Source organism: Thalia democratica, chromosome 6 (assembly GCF_965202585.1).
Source record: "Thalia democratica chromosome 6, ktThaDemo2.hap1.1, whole genome shotgun sequence".
Lineage (NCBI taxonomy): Eukaryota > Metazoa > Chordata > Thaliacea > Salpida > Salpidae > Thalia > Thalia democratica.
The window spans coordinates 11,465,076-11,489,186 of NC_139170.1; the positions used below are offsets into that span (position 1 = coordinate 11,465,076).

Below are 24,111 nucleotides of genomic sequence, written 5' to 3' on the forward strand. Positions count from 1 at the left end.
GGGGGTGTGGAGCAAAATAAACTGCCTTGTATACAGTTATTTTTCATACTTCAACATTCCATGCATTTTTGGCATATTCAGGGTTTGTGCGTGTCAGGCTAAATCTTTTGTTTTTGAAAAACGTCAGGCTAAATCAGTCTATCTAAAAATTTGTTTTGAATTTTAAAAATCTATAAAAAGCATCTTGTAGCTTACCAAAAACTCTATAAAATATAATCAAATTATGAAAAAAGTGATACACCTCCCTATGCCCTTTAGTAATTGTAAGCTAATGATTAAAAAAAAACTTCACTAATCTCAAATATTATAGTATGTTTTAGAATTACTTGATAGAGTTTATTTAATTTTATAGCAGTATAATATAATTATGGTTAACTTAGTCGCTAGAGAAAGGCCTTGGAGCTTAGATGTTAGCCCAAAAAGGGACCAAAAGCCCCAGGAAGTGGCAAATCCTCCAGGCTGGATGGTAGAAAGATACAGGTTTGTTAATTGTTTGTTATCATAACACATACACTAAAACTTATAATTGATATAAAGTTTTCATGTTAATTTATTTGTAGATATTTCAAACCAAATTAGGTTCAAAATTCATTTTTGGTAATAAGCTAAGCTATTTTTTATTGAAAAAGTATTAAGTGTTCTCTGAATACTTAGTAAAAGCTTTCTTTTAATTAGTATTTTTATTTATTTATGCTTATTTTTGTGTTTTTGAAATCTAATTAAAGAGTTGTTCTTATATGGTTATAGGTTTAAAATTGCAGACAGAAATTTTTTTTATTTACATTTTCTCCGCAGAAATACACCAAGTGTTACCAGGCAACAAGATACTGATGCGCAAAGCAAGTTGGTTGACAAAAGAAGCTGGGATATTGCTCTTGGTCCTATTAAAGGTAAGATAATAATAAATATTGATAGAGTTGGTTTCTTTGTACATAAAATAAACTAAAAAGTTATATTAATTATTATTTATGCAATATTTATTTATCTTTAAATTAAACTGAGTTCAAGTGTTTCACTGTTTTTATCTTATAAGAAATGTAATACAAAAAATTATAAAATCTTTTACTTATAATACAACTACAGTCCTAAAATACATTATGTTTGTAGACTAAGCGAGTACTAGTACGTAAGTAATGACGGACCAAGTATTATTTTGATATTATATGGCTTAAAATATTTAGTTCAACATAAATTTGAAACTTGACCATAAAATTGTTATTTTACCAATAAAAAATACATTTATAACAATTCCATACTAGTTAAGTGTTTGAATTTATTAACATAAGGATATTTAAATGTAAATTTGAAATTTCCTTAAACTTAATTGTTTACACTGAAATGTATAAAATAAAACATCTACAAGAGTTTTTTTTATAAAAATTAAGCACATATTTAAACTTAAGACCTTGTTGAAATTCCCTGACTAATTTATATTTTCAAGCTTAAGATTTAAAAGCAATAGAATTTTTAAAGTACAACAATTTTAATTAAGTTTTATGATAAGATTTGAATTGAGTTTTGTGGAGAAGTCTTACAAAAATGTTCAAAATATCAATATTGTATGTAGTTTTTATTGTAAATTTAATTTATTGTAAAAGCATTCAAGTTATTATCTTAATATGTATTTTATTTTTTGATTACAGGACTTCCAATGAACATGTTCATGATGTACATGGTCGGCTCTCAAATCTCCATGTTTCCGATCATGATGCTCGGAATGTCTTTTTTCAGGCACTTTTCTGCTATCATGGGACTAAAACAGGTTTGTTTCTTCAGCAGCTTATGTTTTCAATCAACGTTTTGGCAGATAGTTTTTTTTCACAATACTTATCTTTTTCATGTCTATGTGTCGTATTAATGCAAAAATAAATTATTGCAAGTAGGTTTTGTTATCCATTATAAATTGACAATAAGTTTAGTTTTAAAAAAAAATATTTTATTGTTATTATGCATATATAATATTTAGTAGATCTTTTGAAAAGTTTTCTTTCAATCTAAAAAAAGTTTAATTTCGACTTCTTTAGTATTTTTACATGATTTAAAAAGTTTACTTAGGTAGTGAAGTATTATGTTGTTTTTCACGGCTTTTTATATAACTGTTTATTTTTGATTAGCTAATCAGATTAGCTGCACGTAAGCTTTATTTGATTTATATAAAAATCCATGTGTAATGTGAATTACTAAATCAGTTAAATTATAAAATAAGTAAAAAACAATTTTTAGTTTAGATCAATTAACTATATCTGAAAACTAATCCTGAAAAGTTCACTAATAAAATATAATTGTTTAGTTAAATTTATTTTTAATTAAGCTATATATTTTAAGGTTTACACAAAAAAATGTTTATACTTGTCTACTAAATATAGCTACAAAATTCATAAAACTTTATAAATGATTAAAAATTGTAAAGTAAATCTCAACAAAATTAAAGTAGTTTAAAATATTTTAAATTTCATTTTGTAAAATTAAACAGTTTAATCTTAAAAATCAAAGAAAGTTTGTTTTTAAAATTATTTTATTCAAAATGTTGACTAATAAGTCTGCTTCCAAATGTATTTTAAAATAGAAAAGTTAATGCTTGAATGTTATTAATTTTTTGTATTATTTTTCTCTCAACAAAGATTTCATGTTGTTAATTTTCTGAGTTCATAATCACTATGTTTAAATTAACTTTTTAGTAGTGCAATTAAAGTTTCCTGTTATTGAAAATTTATATGTTCTAGAATCTATTCAAAATATAAATTGAAATGTTTGTTACCAAGTTCACTGAAATATAAAATAAAATTAAATTATACAGTAATCTTCTTTCCATTCATAATCCAGTTAAAGTGTGTTCAGGGTTGCCACTCGGTCAGGAAAAGCCAGGAAAAATTTTAAAAAATGACAAAAGTCAGGAAAAAATGGGGGGTTTTGAAAAAAAGTCAGGAAATTTGATAAAAAAAAAAAGTCAGATTTTATCAGTTTAAATTTACAAAATTCCTTGTTTTCCAAAGCCTTCAAATGGTTAAAATTAATTAAAGGTCCTTTAAAGTCAGAAAAAAATTCCAAAATTTTCCTAGAAATTTACAAAAATATTTAATTTTATTTCCAATGCCTTCATCTGGTATAAATTAGTAAAATATCCTTTATAAAACTGCAAAAATTTTCTATTAACATATTGAACAAGTACCCTACTTGAACAACCAGGTTTTGTAAGCTTTTTAGTATTGATGATCTGTAGCAAGGACACTTCCATAGTGAAACTGTGATATATAAACAAAAGTTTATCTAGCATAGTTTTAGAATCAAAGTGTTTTTTGTTTAAGTAAATAATTGAGTTCTTTATAACTAAGCAGTTAGTTTAGTATTTTATTTAACAAGTTAATGTGTATACTGAACCGGAATGCAGACCAGATGAAGGAAACCATATCTTTATTAGATGAAGAGGTTGAAGTGCTAATAAAAAAACGAAGAAAATAAATTTTAGTACATACGTTTAAAAAAAAACAGTGTTTGATTAAGATCTTAATTGTTTTAATGTTTTAACTGTAAAAGTTCGTAATTGTTTTAAGGTTTGTGTTGTGAAAATTCCTTATTAATTTAAGGTTTTAATTGTAAAAGTTCCTTATATGTCGTTTGTTTATCTAGATACATTTATGCTAGGAAATGCTAAAAAATTGTGTCTTTTTTCAGACAGGCTGTGTTTATAAGGTAATAATACAAGTATTTTGCTGATAGAGCTGTATATTACAAACATCAATCATACACAGATGGTTCTAGTGATGTACTGGAAGTTTGATGATAGAATTCAGCAAAAAACTGTTGTTTTTAACCTGTATTGAAATTAGATTGAAAGCTTTATATAGTTTCAAGTGTTAGGTTATGTATTTTAGAATAAGTTTAGTTTAAGAGTTTGATTTAGAAAAGTCAGGAAAATTTTTGTAAAAAGTCAGGAACAATAAGGAAATTTTTCTCAGCTTGAACAGTGGCAACCATGTGTGTTGATTCGTTAACACACAGAAGCATATGTTGGTACTATAATGGAAGATCACTGTATAATCTGTAATTGTAGAATCTAAATGTTTTTTTTTCTGAATCTTGTACATAATTAATTTTAGCAGATTCTTGTAAAATATCAAATAAGATCTCCATAATTGTTAAAGATATTATTGTTTTATGTCAAGTAAATTTATATTTTTGTAAGACAACAAATCAGTTCATTTATTATTATACCAACTACAATAAAATTATAAAAAATATTAAAAGCCCTTATTTTTTATTTTGAATTGCTTAAATTGTCCAGTTTACCACTAAAAAATCAATGTTTACATAAAAGTGTGTTGTAAAAAAGGGTTTAGTTAGTATAATTTTTATCAGTTAGGTTCTGTAGTTTAACAATCTGCTGTATTACTTACAACATTAACACAATTAACAATATTTTTGAATACCTCTCCAAACCAAAAACAATTGTTGAGAGATAAATTATACAAAACATTTAATAACATTCAAGCATTAACTTTTCTATTTTAAAATACACATAGAAACAGGTTTTTTAGTCAACAAATAAAGAATAAAATAACTTTAAAAACAAACTTTCTTGGACTGTTATATTAAACATTGTACATGACCCCTTTAAGACCCTTTACTAATTTTGCCAGCTATATTATATTACATTTATACTAAATACTACTACTTGTAGATAACAAAGCAACTGGAGAAGTCGCCTCAGTACCACCTTCAAACCGCGGTGTACATACTCGGTCAGGTGATAGGCCTGGGACTGGCGGTCAACAAGTGCAACTCGATGGGTCTGCTGCCGACGCATCCCTCTGATTGGCTGGCCTTCTTAACGTCACCCAACAGGCTCGAGTACACAGACGGCGGCCTGTCTCTGTAAAAAGTCCTGATTTTGTAGGTACAGAGTAGTTAGATGCTTATTCAAAGTTGCAGTTTTTACGTGTTGTGAATTCTATGTTAACAAATTAAATTCTGCTTGATTGAGTTGTACCGAATTTACTATAATAATTGATTAATTTTAGACTTTTGTTTTCAGGGTTTTATAAACAAATAATAATGTAATTCCTCATCGTACTTTAAAATTATACCTTGCTTAAAATGCGAGCTAAAAAATTATATTTTTAGTACTTTTTTACGTTTTATTTCAGAAGATTTTTAATTTTAACACAATTTCATTCTTTAGAAACGGTTATAAAGCATTTGTGTAGATAGAAACAATTTAAATTTTAATATATTAATATATTCCAAAAAAATAAATAATTGTCCTGGTTGCAAAATAAGCTAACATGACTTTCTATCTGGGAAAGGTGCTTTATATAGAACTTAATGCTGCGTTTAAATAGGTTATAAATTAATTCATAAAAAAGTTTTGTGTATTAAAGATTTAAATGTTGTAATTTAAAATTTCTTTACATTCTATACAACTTTGAATACTTGGTTATTATTTTTCCTGAATGTTTTCAGTTTAAAAATGTTGTATGTTTTTATTTCAATAATTTGTTTTATATTATGTTTCACCCATTTTGGTACTTTATTTAAGTTTACTAATACTTAAAAGTTCTAAGTGTATTTTGTTTTCTTATAAATAAAACAGTTATCTCTATTTTTTTCTTATTATATATGAAAGATTGTAATGAAACAATGATGCAGTTATACATATAACCAATGTATGTGTGTATAACCAATATTTTAAAAACTTAGTACATGATGAATTAAAAAATTCAAAGTTCTGTTATGAATACAATATTTAACAAGTAATGTTATTAACATAAAAACGAGTACCTGTTTGTTTGCAAATACTAAAAGTAACTTAATATGCTTTTGTAAAAAAAATATCATTGTTACTGAAGTTTTCTGTACACTGTAAAAAAGTTCTGTACAAACATTTTAAATTAAGTTTTGTTATTTATTTATTCGAAAAGGAATAATTTAACTGTGTTCATTTTTGAACTTAATATATACTTGTTCAGGTTCTATTTACTCTTTCCTTTTTTATTAATCATTGACAAGTTATAAAATCTATTTTTAGTTCAGTTCTAGTATTAGTAAATACGTATTCAAAAGTTTTTTTAGTAAATCAGATAGTTGTGTACTACTAACCTTTAAGTGTTTGTTTTGTTTAACTGTTGTATACTAAGAAAATTATATTAGATTTTTGTTTTAAATGTTAAAAAAGGAATTTTATCTAGTGTGTTGCAAGTTATCCGTAATTACAAGTAACTACCCTTAAATACGCATATAATTGTGTTTAGCTTTTCATCACGTAGTACAAAATGTCTAGTGTCTATCAGAAACTCCCCTTAAATATCTACCACCTTTTTCCTCAAGCACCCCTCTGATTCCACTTCTCTAGAACTTTCTGAGCAATATAACAATAACTAGACAAAGCTAAAAAGACTGAAGTAATTTCATTGATTTCTCAGATCCATAACACAAGGATCCAAATATTTTTAAAATAGATTACGGCCGGATGTTATTTTCAAATAAGAATCCATCCTGATGTTAAACTTTATTAGTACTAATTAATTACATTTCCTTATTAATGGATTAGTTTTTTTTAGTATGCTTCGGAATAGAATTCTGGTTACCTAATGGTTCTTTACCTATTTTCTAGGTATCCCATAAAGCTTTGAAACAGTGAAAAAATCGTGAAAAAAAGTTTTAGTTTAGTTTTTACACCTAATGCTGTTTTTAATGAAATTTTTTATTTTTTTATCTTAAAAGTTTATAGTGTGGTAAAAAGCATCAGTATATAGAGAACAAAAGTTATTTGAAACTTAAATCAAAAATGTGTTCAACTAACCTTTTTTAAATTTTATTTATACTTTAGTTTTGTAAAGTTTTTATCTTTATGTACTGATAGCTCAATATAAAGCTCTAGATTAGAGTCTAAACAAGTAGCAAGTTCTTTCTGAACTCATACTTACGTTAATTTTTTGTTTAAGTCAGTGTAGTGTACAAGAAAACTACCATAATTAAAGAATTCTTACATGTATAACAGTCATAAAAGTTAAAATGTTTCTCCGTACTTGGGTCAACAATGGTGTACAGAAACCTATAATTTCTGATGTACTTATCTTTTAACTATTATGACTTAACATTCAACTGTTTCACTGTGTTAATTTGTAAAAAATATACGTTTTATGATAAAAAACTCTTTAAACACACAACCTAGAGATTTTTTTGAGAATTCTATAAAAACTCTGAAAGTTGTTAATTAATTTAGACAGAGTATAACTTAACTTCGCTGTAAATATTTTTTTTAATTAAATTTTGAAATTAAAGTTGTTATTGTTTATACATATGTCTTTACATACAAAAAGTGTTTTCAAACACTAACTTATAAAAAAACAATTTCGTAACTTGAAATAAAAATTCTTTCATCAGATAAAACTTTTTTTAAATTTAATAAAACAAATGTTTTTTTTTCTAATGGTTGTTTTTAATTAATTTTATGCGCTTAACCTTTTTGTAGCTTTTTTTTGGAGCACACTTTGACTTATGTTTTCAACTTATACTTTAATCTACGATATTATTGATAATCATAGTAAGACTTTTAAAGTTTTATTTACAACATTATACTTTTTCCTAAACAAATATTTTAATTAAAACTTATAAGTAACTAATAACACAATATTTTGAGAGAACAGTTATTGAAGCTTTATATGAATAAAAAAATTACAGTAACCTATCGCTTATTTACGCACATTGTGTCCACAGAAAAAGTGCGTAAATATACGAGAGATCGTAAAGATACGAGAGGTACCAAATATACTTACTATAATGGCTGTTTTTTGATATTGTTTCTATTTAAATTAGACTGAGGACTTTTCTTTTTTAACAATTTGTTTACTTAATTTATGAATATGAAAACAAAAGCTAATACTATATATAAAAAAAAAGATTTAATTTTGTATAAAATAATAATACTTGTAGAAAAATTTTACTAATTTATTAATAAGTAGATTTTCTCTTTATCTTAACTTATATCTGACCTATTTGATACTTAAAATTTATGTTCCATTGTTCTATTCTACTTAGCAAATTGCTGTGCAAAAAACTTAAACTAAAAAAAAAACGTTAAATGAAAATTAGTTATGTGTTTACTAAAAGAAATAATTGAGATTTGTGTTGAGTGTTAACTCTATTTTTATTCAGTATCACTGCTACTTTTTGCTAGGAAGTTTCATTAAATTTCTTTTTTAGATGATTATTCATATAAGGGGCAAGAGTGCTATATTATTTATTTGTGTTTCAAACTCTTATTATTTTATTAAACTTTCATTATTTAACACAGTCTTATTTCTTATAGAATTTTAATTTAAACTCTTATTGCTAACAAAATTTCTGATATACCGAGGTATAATGTTTAACAATAAGTTTATCAATATATTTATCAATAAGTTAAGGAACACAAGTTTACAAAGTATAAAGATATAGAGAGGTGAGTTAGAATTTAAAAACATATTTCACATTAAAAATATACAATAAACCTAGTTTTGCAATATTAAAGAAAACTAAAATTTTCATTGTTTGAATTTTTTAGAATTCTAAAATGCGTAACTAAACGAGAGTGCGTAACGTCACGAGTGCGTAAAGATGCGAGAGGTTACTGTATTTCTGTTTTCTGAGTGAAACTGTTTTAAGTTCATCTTTAAACGTCTTAACACGCAGCAAGTGCTGTAAGGGTACAATATTTTTTTTGTATTTACAATTGATAATAATGTCAACATTTTAAATCTAAAATCCATGCAAACTAAATATTATGTACAAAGTTGGTTATTTTTTGAACTATGGTATTGAAAAAGTAAGCAGTTTTTTTTTTGCAGCTTTCTAAAACTTTTAATTTATCAGTTTTGAGATTTATTTTTAGTTCTATTCGATAAATTTAAAGACATTTACAATTTCAAAAACCAGCTACGATGTATTCTTCTCATTAATTATCAATTAATAAGTAGCTAATAGTTTTTTGTACTTTATAAAAATATATATATACAGGGTCACTTTAAAACTTGGAATCCTATAAAAACTTAATGTTGACAATTTAGACAAAAAAAAGGTAAAAACCTCAAAATTAAAAAAAAAATCTATAATTTTGAAAAAATCACTATAAGACACGGAATTTTAAGCAACTTTTGCATCTAAAATAATGAAAATTTGTTTCATACAAATATCTATCATTTACAATACTGTTACTTTCTAAAATATTGAATTATGTTTACTATAATTTCTCAGAGAATAAAAACTTATTTACTTTTATATTTATTTTCAATATAGTATATTTTTTATATATCTATACTGTTCAAGACAGTTTTTTTTTAATCAAATTTTATTTTATATTAAAGTTCGAACAAAAAAAAATTGTACTATCAAAAACCCTGGAAGAAATTTACAAAAAAAACTTATGTAAACCGTCTATATAACTTAAAACAAAAAAAGCAAGTTTTACATAAGCTTCCTTTAAAAGAGTTAAATCTGTGAAACTGTAAATATTATTTTTATTTTTTATACAGTTAGTAGACATGTTCAGATAAGTACGTTTTCAGAGATGAAATACAGTAAAATTGTATTTAAAATAAACTTAGTTTAAACTAAAGCATTAATCTAAGTTTATTAATAAAAGTATTTACACATAAAAATAAATTTTCTTTACTTGTTAAGAGAGATAATGAGATCTTGGATTTTAATTGAGAACGTTTATTGTTACTCATGAAATAAACTAAAAAAAAAAATAAAACAAGTGATAAAAGTTCTATCAGAATTTTTTTTATGTAATAAAGTTTTACTACAATTTTTAAAATTTCATAAGATTTGAAAACTAAATTACCTTTTAACATTAATATAACTCAATCAATTAATTATGTATTTACAGATCCAAGTTTACAGGTACTTTTGTTTGTATACAAAATTAAATAATTTTGTGTTTAATTAAAATAATTATTACAGTAAAATTTAAAAAACTTATTAAAAAAAAATTCTCGTTATTTGTTGAAAATAAATTTCAAATAGTAAATTTTATCTTCAGTTCCTGTTTTATTTGAAAGTTTAAGATACCTAGATATATAGTCATTAAATGTTTTGTATTGTCGTTTTGAAATCGAAAAACTTTAAACGCTTAGAAATAAATTTTGCATGAAAAATATTTTTAAACTGTTATAACAACAGGTAATAAAAAACTTTTATTTATATAAATATTTTTTATTTATTTTTGGTACTTTGTTATTATGATAGATTCAAAGTAAATTTATTTTATGTTTTTTCTATTCTTACTTGATAACAATTTTCCTTAGAAAACTACCATTTAGTTAAAAGTAACTAAAGTTTATTTATAAATTATAGCAAACTTTTGTGTTACATTACTGTTTTGTTTTCCTTTGTTGTTATTGTTTTAAGTTCCTAATTTGAGTTAACCTTAAAATTAAATATTAATCATGAGTAGTTGGGAACGACTATTAATTTTATGCATTTGAAAGATATGACTACAGTAGTAATCGGCACCTAAAGAAGTGGTTAAGCTGTTAGATCGATATTGTCACAAGCAGCAATTATTAGTATATAACCATCCCCTAAAACCAGATTAATTTTCACCTCAAGTCCCTGGTGACACCTAAAGGCAAAGACTAGATATCCAAGTTTGATAAAAAGCTTAGTTACATACTAATTTAATTGCTACTGCGACAACATTTAAATCGATCTCAGAAAAAGAAAGCTTAAGAAAAAGGGTCAAAGAGCTTACACCTGTATGTGTTGATAAGCTTATAAGGTCATCTGAGGTAGAAGACAAACTTATGAAAATTATGAATGCAGTAAAAAGATCAACTCTTGCTGAACATTTAGTGAGTAATCAAAATTGTGCAAAAGCTTCAATTTCAACAGATTGTGGAAATAATTAAAAGTTTTTGTAACATTCTTGAGTAAACTAAAATAGAGACTATTTGTTAAATAGAAAGCCAACCCTTTGTAGACAAAAAAATATATACTTAAATAAAAATTACTAGAAGTACTTGTTGAAAAAAAGCATAATGTAGTTTAAATATAAATAAAATACTTAATATTGCTGTTTACAATTCAATACTGATTATTAGTAGTGTCAAAACTTTAAGTCAATTATTTGGATAAAATCTTTCAAAATTATTACTTTTTGCAGTATAAAAGCTTTTATCTTATGTTGTTATTTTGTCAAAAATTCAATTAAGACAACAAAAAGAACTAAAGCAATAAAATAACAATATACTAAATAAAATAGCTACACATACATTCTAGAATTCTTTTCCGCTGAAATTAATTTTACGTACGAAAACAATTTTTTAGGCAAAAATTTACTGAGAATAACATTGAATTTAATCAAAAATACATATGATGTTATAAACAAAGATTTAACGTATAAATAATAAAAAAGTTTAAAATTATGAAAGTTTGAACAATAACTTTAATGGAAGTATAGTTTACAAACTTAACAACAAATTTTGCAACTGGTTATCATTAAACTAATACTGCTTATTAAATAGTTTTATTAATCAAAAAACGTATTCAAGTAATACTTTGGTGTAAATTTTTGTTAATCTTTTTAAACACACAAGTGTTGTTTCACTATTCACGTTTAATAAGAGTCGTCTACAATCAACTTTTTAGCTTTAAGTTTGCAGAACCAACGGGTACATTTTCTTAGAACATAATTAAACTAATAATTTTTTTTAGGCATACAACTAGTTTCGATAATTATTTTTTAACTTAGTATGAACATATACCGCATACAACTTTATGAGGATAGCAAAATTAATGTTTTTAATTTCTTAGCTTTTTTTATATTGAATACTTGTTAAAAGCAGAACAAATATCAATGTCAATAAAGGCTTTCAGTTGAAATAATTTGTCTATGCTGTAATTTTTCGACTGAAACTCACAAACTGACGCTTTAATGTGAAAGTACTGAATTGTTAAATTTGGCTTAAATGTCTGCCTGATGAGTTATTTTGTGGACGAAATTAGGTAGCAGACTGTCACGTGGGATGTTATTGATGATAGTGCAATTCAGACTAGCGTTAGATAAACAAAAAAATGATTTTATAAAATGTTTTTTTTTGTTATAAAGATATGTCTTAAAACAAGTTGTTGAAGATTATTTTTTCTTTTATTTTAAAGAAACATATTTGACATATCACTTTAAAGCAAGGTTTTTTAAAGTAGGCGATTTTGTGAAGTAACAATGTGTAGTAGTGAATCAAAAAAGTAAAAGGTTAACTATTAAGTAAAGGAGCAATATGGAACAAATGAAGGCGACTAAATTTAAGGGTTTTGTCAACAAGTAAAGGAGAACCTGCTTAAGAGTTAAGCATGCTGTTTAAAACTAAACTTTTTCGATTTTTGTGGTTTAATATCTATATCTTATAACAACTATAACTTAATGCCCGAGTAAGGGGCGTGTCTAGACTTTATTCAGTGGGGTTGCACAATTTTGTACTTTTTAACTACATAAATGTTTAATACATAACTGCCTTAAATTGCTCAGGTACATAAAAATCTTTAAACTTTAAACTATTTTTAAAAGATAAAAAAACAGAATGCAAAGTAATAATGAGTTCTTTAATTTTTAGTAAAATAACTTTAAAATAAAACTAAGTCCTGCTTTAAATAGCAATCTAAAATTATCGCCTAACATGATGAAGCTAACATGAATATGGAAACTTTTATACTTTTCAAATTAAAAATAAAGTACTAATCAAACCTATTAGCTAATTTGTCTAAACAATGTAAAAGTATATTTAAATTTTTGTAAATAAATTACGTAGCCAAACAGTTCCAGTTGAAATAATTTAGCTACAAATCAGATCTTAATTAAAACCAAATTATATTTTTGAACACAAAAAAATAGAGCCGTGATAGTTTTTTTACAACTTCATAAAAATACAAATGAAACTACGGTTTTCTTAGAGTTTGAATAATAAAAACAGTATGTGGTTTAGTCAAAATTTTCCAAAATTTAAAATTCAAGTTGTTTAATCATTCAGAATTTTTTTTAAACACTTTTGATTGGCTTATTTTTATTGTAAAGTTTACTTATTAAGCTGTGCAAGTTTTGTAGTATTAAAGTTTTTACATAGTTTTTACAACAAAATATATAAAGCTACGTCATTTTTGATGTATTTCTTTAAAATAATATGAGCTACATTACTATACTTTAATGATATCAAAAACTTAAGATATACATATAAATTTCAAGTAAAATAATTTTGAATTAAATAATATCTATTTGCTACTTTACTATGCCTATTCGAGTTTTTTAGGATCGCACAGGAAACAGGAAACCATTTAAAATTAGCCCTTGCCGGAGTCTTGATATAAAGTGTAACTGAAAACATGTTTTTAATCGTAAGATTTAAAAAGATTCGTTAATAACCGCTCTGGTTCATAAAAATACCATTTTGCTTCAAGGTTTAAATATAATTACATTTAAGCTTTAGAACAGGGTTTCTTCTACATAGCAATTTAACTACTCATGGCTTACCAATTTGACCAACTTGCAGCTTCTAATCCCCTACTTGGGAAACTCTGCTTTAGAGAGACGAATAAAAATATAAATTATAATCTTTAATGAAAAAGAAACTTTAATAATCATTATTTGAATAAAACATTTTACAAAATTAAAACAAACTTTTATCGTTCAGTATTGTTTATTGAATGATAAAAGAAAAACGCTCAAAAAATTTGGCCTACGGACCTGGTGTACGAAGGAACCTTTTAGTAATCGACTCGTAAAAGAACTATAATTTAAAGAAATTATAAAGAAAAAAAGAAGAAAATCTACAGGTGTAGAATGTAAATCATGTATTTTTGAAATACTAGTATAGAAATGTTCGTATTTTTTTTTCTTATTAGCTTTGCTGTAATGGTTTGTTGAGTGGTGACCGGTGTTGATCGAATTTAAATTGAATCTGCTTGTTTCATTTAAGGGGAACTCTGTATTTCTCAGCTGGTCTAATTCAAATAGCTCAACAATTGAAGAAATGATTGCCAACCCTTGTTTAAATTAAGATCAATTTTTTTTACTACAAGTAATTTTTAGTATATGTTACATTATTTTTTCAATGATTACTGCATATAAGTTTGATAATATTGCATTTAAGCTTTGTTGCAAAATAGATAAGTGATAGTGTATAGTTATAAATTAACTCTGTCCTGGACATGGTCATTAAACTGTTCTGGTGTACAACTTGATAAGTAAAATATTTTTTTTGTACACCTTTTAGTTATCAAACAAAAAATTTCCTCGGACCAAACTTTTTGAGTGTGTTTTTTGTTGTTCAGTAAATAATTCTGTTAAAAATATTCTTAAATTAATCTTTACTTTTTCCAAGCCTCAATAATTACAGACAGATTGTGTGCAAAATAATTCTTTTGAAAAATCTAAAACCTGTTTAATTAAGAGAGCGTTCAAACGTTTCAATAATGGTATAAAAAACTAGTCTCACTCTCCCTTCTACAACGATTAACTTTAATTATGTGTAGTTCTACCTGCTTGTTTAACAGTAAACAATTTGTTATCCTGAAACTAAAAACTAAAAAATATCTTTTGTGACACTCATTAGGTAAAAACTCACAAATTTAAAATCTCAACATTAAAAACCACAAATTTTGAGAAAATTATATTGGCAGGGTGGCCACTAGACCTGGAATCCATAAAAACCTATAATTTGATATATTTTAAAAAAAATCTGTAAAAACATGGAATTTTGAACAAAAATTACTGAAAAACATGGAATTTTTAACATTTTTTGCATGTCAAGTATAGAAATTTCAAAAAGACACAAAAAATCTATCATACAGATAAAAAAAAAATTATTATCATCATTTTTTTGTTACAAAACAGATTTAAAAAAGCTTTGTAGTATTTTTTGAATTTTGTTATACTATTTAACACAGTTTTTTAACTTAAAGTTAACTTAAAACTAAAATTAGATCAAGAAACAAGTACCTTCGAAAATCTAAAAGAAGTTTTGAAAACCTAGAGAAAACTTGCCAAACACCAGTGGCCAACCAGTATTGGTGTATTTTGGCTATAGTTTTTAGGTTGTACAGTTCCTACACAAAAGTTACAACCAAATTAAAATTTGTTTTATTAAACATTGAAAAGCATGTCTGCAAATTTTTAGGTAACAATAGAATTGTTTGTATTGGAAATAAAATTTAAGTGGAAATACACTTTACCTTTTACACTGTACATGTTTTCTTAAAGTTAAGTTCAAGTGCTTTTAAATTCAAAAACAAGTTGATTACAACTAAAAAAGGATAAAATCAATTATAGAAACAAACATGTGCAAAATGTCTGCAAAGTTTTATTTTTCTTATCAGAAATATTTTTATAAAATACCAAATTGCATAGCTTAGAATTAGAAAAATTAATAGAAATTAATTCAAAATTAAATCAATCATAAATTTGAAAATAAAAATTTAGACCATACTAAAATTATTTCATTAAAATTAAACAATATACGACAACCTCAAAACAGGATACTCGGGATAATTTGAAGTATATTTTTCAAACTCAGGCTAACTGGTGATAGTTTTATTTGTTTATCAAAAACTCAAGATAGTTTTATTTTTTTAAATAATCTCAAGACTAATTTCTCTTTTGATTTTGATGAGATTTAGTTGATTTAAAATCTACACTCAAAATTATGTAAAAAGTATTGTTGAAAAACTTGGTTTTTATTAGTTTTAAAAGTTAAAAGTTTTTTTTTTTTATTTAAAAAATTTAGGATATTTAAAGGTCACTCAGGACAATTTTTTGGTCGCTCAGGACATTTTTTTGACTTAAAAAGTGGCTAACCTGTGCAAAAATTTGGCTGTTTGTTAATAGAGTTGTATGCATTAGAAGAAAAATGGTACTGGCCTACTAAATTGTAGTTGTAAGCAACACCAAGAGAAAATCATGAACCTCAAATCCCCTAGCAAATATCAACCAACACTGTAACTAAAAGAATACATCAAAAACCTAATTATGTCATCATGCCACAAAGTTGAACACACAATTAGCTGTTACCAATTAAAATAAACAAGTTCCAAAGTGTAAATACTTATTCATTGACAATATTTAAAAACGAATTATTAGTACTAAAAAACAATTTCCATTACTAATTATAAAGAGTTGAGCAAAATTAAACTTTTATGACTTTCTTTTAAAAATAGTAAAAATCACTTACTATATGAAATTGTAATAGTTTTTTAATAATTAGTACCTATTAAAAAAAAATTAAAAACAAAACCTTATAGATTGTATATAATGATTGGAAAAGGGTCAGTTTTGCAAAATTCACTTCTGCATGAAGACACTTTTTCATTAGTGGTTAGTTTTGCTTGGAGATACTTCTGCATGGAGGGTTAGTTTTGCTTTATTGACAATTTTTGCAAGCATAAAAAAATACCTACCAAGGGTAAAGGGTAATAGTAAACAAAGGGAATAAATATTAATAATAATAGTTAATAAATATATCAAAATTAAGAAAAAAATATTATCAACCAAGTTTAAGGGTTAGCGGTAATAGTAATAGTAATAAAAAATTATAATAGTGAAAAAAATAAAAGTTTCAACCAGTGCAAAAGTGATCTTATTGCAAAATTCTCCTCTTACAAAAATGACCCCTCGTGCAAAATTGATGCTGAGCAAAAGTGACCCTTCTCTTCCTGAGTTTGTCAATCTACTATCAAATAGTATATGTATATAAACTGTTTGGCTGTAATTTTGAAGCTTTAAGTATAAACTATAAGATACTTTTAAGATATAAAAAAATGTATACTTTTAAATTTAACTTTCAAATTTTGAGATACAGTCAGTTTTGTAAAATTTTACCTATAAAAATGTAATATTACAAGTTTTTAATTGAAAACTTTCACTAAATTTTCAAAAATTTTCTGACCATATTATCTTTTGATTTTGATGCAATTTGCCGAAAATAAAAAGGAAACTTTTCTTGGATTCGTTTTTAAAATGAGCTTGGCTAGAACAAAACTCAAATTTATATTCAAAATTAAAATCTGGTCTTAAAGTCACCAGATTTCTATAAGAAAATCTCCATAAAATTTTTCTCGAGCATGAGGTTTTAAGTTAAAACAAATTGTTTGACCAGTATTTCAAACTGTTTATTTGCAGAATTCTGGTATCTCTGCAGCTTGGGCTTGGATCTATGTAAGCAATTGGAATTAAGATCTGGTATTAAGATAGGATTTAACATTTGATATCTAATATTGAACTTTTAAGTAAATTAAGGTCATAAGGTGAGTAAATCACTTTTTTAAATAATAAAATAATAGTTTAATAAACACAATGAAGAAACCAACATCCAAATATTAGGTCAAAGGAACTGATGTCAGGGTTGCCACACACTCAGGTTATCAGGAAAGTTTGGAATTTTTCAAACCTTAAAAAAAAATTCGGACAAGTTATATATTTTTAACTTTGAATGACTAAGGCCAGTTTAGATTTTTTATAAAAAAATCAGGATAGTTAAGACTTCTGAATGTTTTAGGCCAATTTTCTAAACTTTTAATCAGATTTAGTTTAGGTGTTTTATAATTTTATAACCTACTTTGTTAAAGAACTGGATTTTAGTTGATTTTGAAAAGTTACAGAAAAAACTTAGTATGGCTCAAGATAGGCCCTGTGATGCAAAGAAAAACTTTTGGTCATTTAATTTTTTCTTAAGTGCAACTTTACAAAAAAAGTAGACTAACATTTTAATGCATAAAAGGCATAGAAGAGCAGTGAACACCTTTTTTTGAAATTTGATCTTATTTTATATAGTTTTTACTAAGCTACAAGATGCTTTTTATTGTTTTTTTGTTTGTTTTTTATATAAAACTTTAATTTCTTATTTTTAAAAAAATTCTTTCCAACAGAATTTTCTAAATATTGCAAGGTACATTTCCTAAAAATTTGAGGTAGTTATCTCAAAAAACGTAGAAGAAGATAGATTTTTAGTGATTTCTAGTTAATTGCAGTTTTAGTTTGCGCCTCCCAAAAGGATCCTATTATTGCCTCTAACTTTGCTCGGCTATATCTCAAACAATATTTTGAATTTTTTAAATCTGTAAAAAGCATCTTGTAGCTTAGTAAAAACTATATAAAATAAGATCAAATTTCAAAAAAAGGTGTTTACCCCCCCTCTTAAACTAAACCACACCATCAACAACAGCAATCAAGATCATCTCGGGTGCTGTTGTTGTTGATTGTGTTGTTAAGTTCAATGTTTATTGTTGATGGCACAAAGCATCTCAACTTTGTTGATGATGGCCAAAATAAATACTAGTTAAGAAAGAAAGTGTTTATCGTAAAGCTGTAGTTTTTGAAAAATTAAAATAAAAAGTTGTAGTCCATGGGTTTAATTTGAAACTTTTCACAAAAATGACTTTATCTCAAAAATTATTAAAATTTTTATAAATTATAAAAATAAAAACTTAAAGTTTATAAAATTTACTTGTAGTCCATACTAAAGGTCTCGTTTAAAAGCCAATGTTAGTTTTAGTATAAAAAATGTTTGACTTCTCTATACCCTTTAGCTTTTTAACAAAAAAACAATAAGAGTCCTCACTATTTATTAATTAAATTTAAAGAAAGTATGCATGATGTAGATTGAACAGTAGCTTAAGCTAACAGTTATTATTTTAATATGTACACTTCTTTAATTACTAAAGGAAAAGTCTTAAGCAAACCAGATTTTAAGGACTATACTGTGGCTAATATTGTACTTCTTAAATAAAAACAACATTTTCAAAAAAAGTTTACAAAAAATTGTATTTAAACTTGCAATTAAGCTCTAAATATAATAATAAGTGACTACTAATGCTTCATAATTGCATGTTTTATGACTTATTGGTTTTAAATAGTGATTTTTATTGATTACAAATTTGATAGTTGCAGCTGGGAAAAGCTTTTTTTTATATACAGTGCCATCCTAGAGCAATTTTTTGTCTACCTATGTACTATAAGATACTTTTTTAGAAGAAACAAAATATAAATAATTTTTTCAAGTACATTCAGTTCTGTAAAAAGTATCTAAGTAATAAACGATATAAGTTTTAATCTACATAGGATGCCTTTTGTTGTTTAAATAAAAACTTTTAGTTCATTTTTCTTTTTTTTTTTGGAAATTCGTATGCTTAACTTGATTTTGTTTGTTTACTTTTTACTTATAATTTTTTTATATTTACTTTGATTAAACTTTATTTTTCCAGAAAGTAATTTAGTTTAAAAAATTTTCATTGGTACAACTTTTAAAACATTTTCATAGACTTAAATAAAGCTAATTTATACTAGATTGTCATCTTTCAAATCTTTATAAAAAGGATAAAAATGTTATATCACATCATATATAAGTATTCTACTATATAAAAAACTAAGATGAACTGTTAAAAGTAAGTTTCAAATTAATTTAACGGATAACTCAAGCTTAAATCTAAATACAGTTCTTTAAATTGATTTGGTATTTTGAAAAAAACAATGCTTACATATGTACGTATAATTCATTTAAAAATGATGAACTTAAAGTCTTTGCTTTATTTTCTAAAACATGTTCTTTTTCTTAAATTCTTTGTTCAGCTTGTATACTAACTAACATTTTAAAATAAAGTAAAACAAAGGTTCCTATTAGACTTAGTAAATCATTTATAGTAAAAAGCCAAGATTATAAATTAAAAAATAGAATAAAACTATACAAGTCTTTAAGTATAAACAAAAAAAACATTATTTATTTCAGTGTTTATATAAATAAAAAAGCTAAACAATGTTTGAAGAAGATGAATGGGATGATTTTATGTGTTCCATACCTGAAGAAGTATTAGATGGATCTCAACCTTTGTCAGAATATGAAAAAAACTACAGGTCTATTGCACAAACTCTACCATCTGAAGTTTTAGAAAATATATTTTGTTATTTACCCAGCACAGACTTAGTTAACTGTGAGCAAGTCTGTTCTTACTGGCGCAGAGTTTCTGCAAACGAAAAGTTTATGCCCTGGAAAAAAAGTTACAGAACTCTTAAAGCTACTAACGAGTGCACTCTTACAAATGAGCTTGTTGCTTTTGTCAATTATAAAAACAGCGAGCAAAATAAATATGAGTTGCTTGCAACTGTCAAGTTTTTGGCATACCACATTCAGAAGAAGTTGCTGAAAGAAGAGTATGCTGAGCTAAAAAGAATTTTGAAAACAAACATTTACTATGATCTTGCTCATAACCTGATTGAGAATAAGATTAAGCCTGAGTTTGACATAAATGTAAAAAGAATAGAAAAATATACTGCGGATAAATATTCCATAATTTACAGTCTTCTGCCTGATGACATATGGTATTATCCTGTGTTAATCATGCTTTTATGCAAAACAACAAAAGAAAAGCACAGTTTTGCATTATCGCTAGGGACATTATTGCCTTTTCCACAGGTTTTTGACATTGTTTATTCTCTAATGACTTGTTTGTGGTTACTACACATCACTCACGAACTGTGTTTGAAAGATCACAATCAGTTGTATTATTTGATGTTTAAAATTGAAAACTCCTCTGTTACAAACAAAACTTCCATAAAACACATAAAGTTAACACCTGAGCAAATGAGAGTTGTGAAGCACAAGTTTAAAAAAGATCATTTGTTGAGAGTCATGGCTTATGCTGGGACTGGAAAAACAACTACACTTATACAATTAGCTCAAGCAAATCCTAACCTTGCGTTTCTTTACAGTTCTTTTAGCAAGTCTGTGATAGAACAAGCAAGAGTTACTTTCTGGGCCCATAGAAATGTTGATGTAACAACCTTCCATAGCTTAGCATTTAACGCTATGGGTATGTCTAACTACCGTAAAAAACTGTCTAGAAAAACTATCTACCTCAGTGATATAAGGGAAAGATTGGAAATAAAGAAAAATGTTCAAAACAAAGAAGAAGAAAAAAAAGAGAGTGATAAAATACCGATTGCATTGTGTATAAGGAATACACTGTTTAAGTATATGGCTTCTGAAGATTTATACATTTCTTTAAATTTAGTTCAAACAGATGTACTAAAGTACAAAGATGAAGGAATGCCTCCCGACAGAGTACCTATACCATTAGACATAAGAAGAGAAATATTAAACTTAACAAAAGAGTATTGGAAAAATATGACGGATATGAATAATACCTATTGGCCAATGAATGATGACTGTTATCTCAAGTTGTGGCAGCTAAGCAACCCAAAAATTTTAGACTATGATGTTATAATGATAGATGAAGCACAAGATCTGACAGATTGTATGCTGTCAATTATGAAGATGCAAAAACCACATGTGTCCCTGGTTTTTGTTGGTGACCCTCATCAGTCCATTTATGGGTTTCGCTATGCAAAAAATGCACTGTACAAATCAATTTTTCCAAGAACTACCTACTATCTTACTCAAAGCTTTAGATTTGGAGAGGAAATTGCAACAGTAGCCGACGGTATACTTCAGAATGTTACATTTAAAAATGAAAAGTTTTTGAGGATTCAAAACAATTCATCTTCTTCAAAGAGACACCTTATTGGTGTTGGAAGTTCAGGATTAATTACTGGTGCTTTTGATGATTTTACTTCAGTTACTTATTTGTGTAGAACTAATGTAGGTGTTGTAATGAAAGCACTTGAAATGATAGAACATAATAAAGATAAGGGACAATCCATTGGAATTATTGGAGGAGCTCAAAGGATGGGGTTTAAACATTTACTAGATTTGTATGCGTTGTGTTTTACTAAAAAAGATCGTATAATAAAAAATCTTGAATGCACTGTTTATACATGGAATCAGTTAGGAAGTTTAAAGGCTGTTGAAACATTTGCAACTGAAAATGAAGATACTAATCTGTTGAGCAAAATAGAAATAGTTAAAAAATTGCAAGACAAAATTCCAGAAGCTGTGGAAAAACTAAAACAGCTACCAAGTGCCACAAAGCAGAGTTGCAACATTCAGATAGGTACTGTCCACCAAGCAAAAGGCTTAGAGTTTGATCACGTTGCTATTGTGGACTTCTCTACTATCAATGCACTTGCATATGCTCGAGACGGATTAAACAAAGTTCCTTTGGAAACTATCAACTTGTTTTATGTTGCTGTTACCAGGGCTAAAAAATCTTTAATTTTGAATTCAGACATCTATAAACTTTTGTGTAATTGGAATGCATTGAAATTCAACCTGCGTCCTAAAATTAATAATGATGAAGCTTTTAGTTGCCCCCTTTGTCATATAAATTTCAGGCAAGTGGAAGATTATCAAATTGAAGTAACAGAAATTCCAAAGTTTGTTGAAAGTGGAAGCGTTTGTAAAAACTGTTTAGATAAGTACCATTCTGGTTGGTCAGCATTTTTCTCTGAACCAGCTACAGAAGTTTTGTAACTGTTTCATAACATTTGAAAAATTATGTTTATAAGATCTAAACTGTTTGTTCCTCATTTGTGTGTTTTTTAACTTATAAGTTAAAACTTTATTTGTAGATATACATGGCTTCTTAGCATTTAATTCATTCTATTTGTTCTTTATATGTATTATTTTTTAGCACAAATCACAAATCATTCATATTGGTTTTAGACCATTTTATAGGTAATTCCCTGTGTATTTTTACCAATGACTTTTTAAACTTAATTATAATTTTTTTTTAGATTGTTCAACATTTTTAAAACTATATACAAAGGTTCTTTTCCTACTTGGTTAAAAAAAACAGAAAAAGAGTTAGTTTATTATCAAGTTGTTATATATATGGATAAAAATCATTAATATTTACCTGTTATCTACTAATTAACAACCTGTAAAAATAAGTATAATAAATATAAAAATACACTTACATGTTGAATATTTCTACAATATTGTTTGGTTAGGAAAATAATACAAGGGGTCAGTAACTTGACAAAAAAGTTTTTCCTTGAAAGTTAGTACCTATAAATCCAAGATTCCAGTGCATTTAAAGCTTGAAACGAAATTTAAATTTCCATTTACAACAGAATAATGCTAGTTGGTGCAAGACAATTTGTGTGGTTATTGCATGGATCAAATTTTTACTTTTTTAAAATAGAACACCAACCAATACAACTTGTAAAACTTACTTTTATTAAAAAGTAATTTATTCATAGTTTAAAACAATTGTTCTAGAGTTCTGTTTAATAAGTTAAAATTTTAGTCTAAATAGGATATAATGGTTTATTATATTTTACTTTGTATTTTTACTAAAACAAGTTATTATTTAAGAATATGTTTTTTCTACATTTTTTGTTGTTAACCTAGTAAACCTTTACAGATTAAGGTACTATTATAATGACTTTGTTATACACATATATACTTTTAAAAATAAGTTGTATTAAATTTTAATAGTAGTTTTTATTGAAGTTGAACTACTAAAATATTCAGAAAAAATCCCAAATGTATTTTTGTAATCCTTTTTTTTTCATGTTTTTATGCAAAGTAATAATTTATTGGAGTTATAGTTATTAATATTGCTCTGCACTCTTTGATTTCACTCTTATTTTGTATTAACTTACATTTCAATATTTGAGCAGTAGGTCTGTGTTTCATTCAAAAATTATATATTTTTTGATAACTAAAAGTTTTATGTTCTTTGTTTTTTATCTAGGTATAAAATGAACTGGCTCAACATGAACATAAAAGCTCCATTATCTTACTTATTTACCTACTTACCTACAGCTTTGAAAATGTTGCATACCCATTATTGAATGTCTGCAACTAGAAAAATCGACTGCTTATTTCACCATGTGAATGCTTATCATCGCTTTCAATATTTGCTTATCTGTAAGTGATAAATTCTATTTGTATTGAATAATTTTTGAAAGTTTAAAACTTGTAGTAAAGCACTGTAAAATTATTAAGAGAACAGGTAGTACCAACTTTGATATTTTAAGGACTTTTTTTTTGGTTTTCACTTGCTTTTTACTAATTAAGTTTTTTATTCAGTTAAATGGTTTATAGATTAAAGTTTCTATACATTTCATAAGCATTTAAAGTTTTTAAAGTGTATTCGTAATTAAAATAAAAATGTTTTAAGCTTTTTTTTATCTTGATGTGTGAAATATTAAATTAAAATGATATTTTAAAATAAAAAAATAATTTTGAA

At 25.8% G+C, this 24,111-nt stretch overlaps 2 protein-coding genes across 2 annotated transcripts; both read left to right on the top strand.

The window, feature by feature from the left end:
- The first annotated feature begins 356 nt into the window (after positions 1-356).
- Positions 357-5,510, top strand: LOC145838237 (ER membrane protein complex subunit 4-like). Its single transcript, XM_082945798.1, has 4 exons — positions 357-480; positions 796-890; positions 1,644-1,762; positions 4,679-5,510. The coding sequence occupies exons 1-4, from the start codon at positions 368-370 to the stop codon at positions 4,874-4,876; spliced, it is 525 nt and encodes a 174-aa protein (XP_082801924.1). The 5' UTR covers positions 357-367; the 3' UTR covers positions 4,877-5,510.
- A 14,262-nt stretch (positions 5,511-19,772) lies between these two features.
- On the top strand, positions 19,773-22,385 carry LOC145838726 (F-box DNA helicase 1-like). Its single transcript, XM_082946349.1, has one exon. The coding sequence runs from the start codon at positions 19,773-19,775 to the stop codon at positions 22,383-22,385; it is 2,613 nt and encodes an 870-aa protein (XP_082802475.1).
- Positions 22,386-24,111: the final 1,726 nt, after the last annotated feature.